The sequence below is a fragment of the Gymnoscopelus braueri genome (genome assembly GCF_963280865.1).
Source record: "Gymnoscopelus braueri genome assembly, chromosome: 8".
Lineage (NCBI taxonomy): Eukaryota > Metazoa > Chordata > Actinopteri > Myctophiformes > Myctophidae > Gymnoscopelus > Gymnoscopelus braueri.
In genome coordinates, this window is record NC_137609.1 from 33995483 (window position 1) to 33999632 (window position 4150).

General features: G+C 43.9%; 1 protein-coding gene across 1 annotated transcript; it reads left to right on the plus strand.

Moving 5' to 3' along the window:
* Positions 1-496: 496 nt before the first annotated feature.
* Positions 497-1105, plus strand: LOC308090343 (ATP synthase F(0) complex subunit C2, mitochondrial-like; the record flags this gene model as incomplete). The annotated part of the gene is made up of 2 exons (XM_080435473.1): positions 497-560; positions 756-1105. Exons 1-2 carry the CDS (start codon positions 503-505, stop codon positions 1103-1105), a joined length of 408 nt encoding a protein of 135 aa, XP_080291599.1. The 5' UTR covers positions 497-502.
* Between the last annotated feature and the right edge of the window lie 3045 nt (positions 1106-4150).

A 4150-nucleotide genomic window follows, 5' to 3' on the forward strand; every position in this document is an offset into this window, starting at 1 on the left:
GGGAGGGGCCTACAGTATATATTTAAAAACAAAATGCCCAAAATCATGAAAGTATCGTCCGATAGACCCTAAATTTGAATTGCATATTGAGGAGCATCTACACAATGCCATTTATTTCATTTGCGACAAATGTCACTGTTGCAGGAACATGATTTTTTTTTTTTTTTTTTTTTTTTTACCAATCCTCACCAAAATGTACGAAAGAGAGCAGAAAGAAGACTGGAGACAGTGTACAACTGGTATGCATATGTCACGCTACTCTTTCAGAGTAGGGCTCGTTCACACCAGGACTGTTTGGTTCCAAGGTCGAGTCCGTCGGATAGAACCATATATAGAGATCCAGTTGTCCAGAACCACCTGATGTGCCCACATATAGGCATATACTGATGACATCAGGGAACTCTTATGTGAGCATAACATGGAGAGGCAGACAGACAGACACATTCATTAGCTGAACTCCCGCTACGCTGCTGCTCGCTGTACTGTCTCTCAGGTTCCAACCATGTATGCCTGCGCCAAGTTCATCACCTCTCCTGCTGTGCTCCGTGGGGGGTCCAGAGGTCTCGCCCGGCCCCTCTCCTTCTCCACCTTCAACAGTCCTGAAACCACGGTGGAAAGGCAGGCCTTGCCGCCAGTGAGCCAGTCTGTGCTGTTGAGTCGTTCCATCCAGAACAGTTCAGTCTGCAGGGACATCAACAAGGCCGCACAGTTCATCACCTCTTCTGCTGTGCTCCGTGGGGGCCTGGGGTCCAGAGTTCTCGCCCGGCCCGTTTCACTCTTCGACGGACCTCAAACCACAGTGGGAACGCAGGCCTTGCTGCCAGTCGGCCAGTCTGTGGTGCAGAGTCGTTCCATCCAGACCAGTTCCGTCTGCAGGGACATCGACACGGCCGCCAAGTTCATCGGCGCCGGTTGCGCCACAGTGGGCGTGGCAGGATCTGGAGCCGGGATCGGAACAGTGTTCGGAAGTCTCATCATCGGCTATGCCAGGAACCCCGGGCTGAAACAGCAGCTGTTCTCCTACGCCATCCTGGGTTTCGCCCTGTCAGAGGCCATGGGGCTCTTCTGTCTGATGGTGGCGTTCTTGATTCTGTTCGCCATGTAAACAAAGCAATCAAACAAAAACAACAACCTGAAAATGTAACTAAAATAAATACTTGATCACAAAAAAAAAAAGGGAACTGTCAACCAGGCTATTCCGATCAAACAGGAAAAGGAATGATTATAAAAACATGAATCTACTAACAGCATCAACGTACGTTCTCTGATGTTCCTGCTCTTTGTTCCTTTTTCTCTTTCAGATATTTCTTTTTAGCTTTAAATATTTTTTTTCTGGGATTCAATGTTTCTGGGATTTATTTGTATTATTTATGGTGGCTGATTGTACTGATGTATTATATCTTGTATAATTAGTTTTTGCCAGACCCAGGGGGTCGGCCTACATGAGGCTTTGTCGGTCTGTCCCTCTTTTCCTACCTGTCCCTCTTTTCCTACCTGTCCCTCTTTTCCTACCTGTCCCCTTGATTGGCCAAGCTTCGCATGACGTATCTTCAGATTTCAACCACTAGGGGTCTGGCAGTGCTCCGAGGAGCACTTTTTGGGCGGTGAAACCGCCCCTATATGTGAGGTTTGGATATTTGCACACCAAATCCTGCGCTGTGATTGGCCACCAGTGTACCCCCCTAACCCTGCACCGTGATTGGCCAATCACAGTCTATTCAGGACTGTGATTGGCTAGGGAAACATGACACATGTGCATAGCCCTATAAATAGGACTATGCACTTAAAAAAAACACATTTATGGTTTTTGTGAGGTTTGGATATTTGCACACCAAATCCTGCGCTGTGATTGGCCACAAATGTACCCCCCTAACCCTGCACCGTGATTGGCCAATCACAGTCTATTCAGGACTGTGATTGGCTAGGGAAACATGACACATGTGCATAGCCATATAAATAGGACCATAACTTAAAAAAACCCATAAATGTGTTTTTTTTAAGTTATGGTTTCTTCCATCACTTCTTCCATCACTTCTTCCATCACTGTGATGACCAATGTGACCACACCGCCCACTTCACACTGGGTGTGATTTTTTAAAAGTTAGTGTACAATGGTTGGTCCTTATCTTATCATCACAGTGACTTCCATGGTGACCACACCGCCCACTTCACACTGGGTGTGATTTTTCTAGTTATATTGGGGACTACGGATGAAACTACATGCTGTCCCTCCCAAATTAACAAAAATAATAATAATTGAAAAAGGCTGTCCCTCCCAAATAATAACAAAATAATAATAATAATATAATAACAATAATAATAATAAATCAATGAAAAACATAAAGAGATCTCCATTTATGGGCATAATAGGACACAGACAGACAGACGGGTAAAACAATTATCGATAAAACCGCACATCCCCTTGATGTCATCAATATCATGTCATACTGGTGTCATAGACTGCCCTGGACTCCATATTTGGCCATGCCTGACACGCAATTCGGTTGTCCAGAACTATATATGCCCATATATGGGCATGTATACTGATGACATCAGGGAACTCCATTTATGAGCATGAAAGGGACACAGAAAGACAGGCACAAAGACATCTTGATAAAATGGCACATACCATACCCTGATGACATCTGTATGATGTCATAGTGCTACTGATGTCATAGACTGGCCTGGACTCCATATTTGGGCCTGACACGGAACTCCAAATATGGAAATCTCCGTATATGGGGATAAAAGGGACACAGACAAACAGACAGATTAAACGGTTACTCTGACAAAGTGTATTGCATAACCGGGTGGGCATGCATTTCCAACTTGCATCGTTCCCGACTTGCATCATTCCCGAGTAGGACTCTTACATTTAATAATTGAAGTAAATGGCAGTGTGATCGGGCTGAAATATGATTCACTTGACATCCACATGGGAGTCAAGCTGTTAACCCTGTCTTGTTTTCTGTGCATAAACCAGATTTCACTGTACTGTACATGTGCACAGTGCAGACAGCTGGTTCGGTTTGGGCAGGCTAGAGAACAGCCAGAGGAAGAGAGCTGCTGGAGCCCTTCGTGGAAGGGTGTAGCCCATATGTAGCTACCTTGGTTACTGTTTGGTTTTTTTCCCAGCTTTTTGCCTGTGTTCTTTTCTTGCCAGTCTTATTTTTATGTGCCTATTTTTGGACAGCCCTGCACTTTATATGATTGCCCTGACAGATTGGTGGTAGGGGATTTTGGGGTTTTAAAAAAAAGGACAGTTGTCTAATTCTTGGACCCTTGAGCCATCGGCCAACCTTTACAGTATTCCAATCATTTTAATATTATGGTCTTGCATTTGTGTACAATACGATAATTCTTGTGTGCCTTGTAAGCCTGTATATGCTGACCGTCTTGATGTAAGATAGAGCCCTCGGTTACTTTTAAAGATCTGTTTTGACAAACACTAATATACCCAAAATATGAGACCACCAAACAGATACACTGAAAAATGTTAATTTAACTCTGAGAGTAAAAACGACAATGACAATAATTTGCAGTTTTATTGTAGTCTACTTTAGGATAACCTGCGTGCACCCTTGTAACAATGCAGGGGGGGCAGGGAAACATCATTATTTTAGTTTTATGAAAATGAGAAGCAAATTATGGTTTAGTTGTATTCATAAGGCTTGGAAGATTAGGCAAAATAGACTGTATAATGCATGCATACAATATGAGGTTAGTTTATTTGATGCATGTCAAGGATGAAGGCACACAGAACAATTATAGAAAATTGATCATCTGCCTTATATGGACATTTGGGCTGATATCAGAATACAAAGGTCCCCCCTACCCCACCCCATCTGAGTAGAGTTTAGTTCTTGGACACAATTTATTCTATCAAATTTTTTTCCCTCTAAATTTAGAGTAGGCAATTATTTTTACTGCTTTTTCTCCCAAGTCCGTGTGCCAATTAATTCCTCCCCACAAATGACTGTGTTGCCACTGCTATTGTACCCTACTGGCTCGCTCGCCTGCCAGTGAGGAGCCCCCACCGGGAGGACGTAGAATCTCCATCCCACTCCTCCTGCACAAATGCCAATTGTTTTTGTAAAGGCGACGCTCGGCCAAACTGGATGGACCGCGTGGATTAGAAGTTCTACATTTT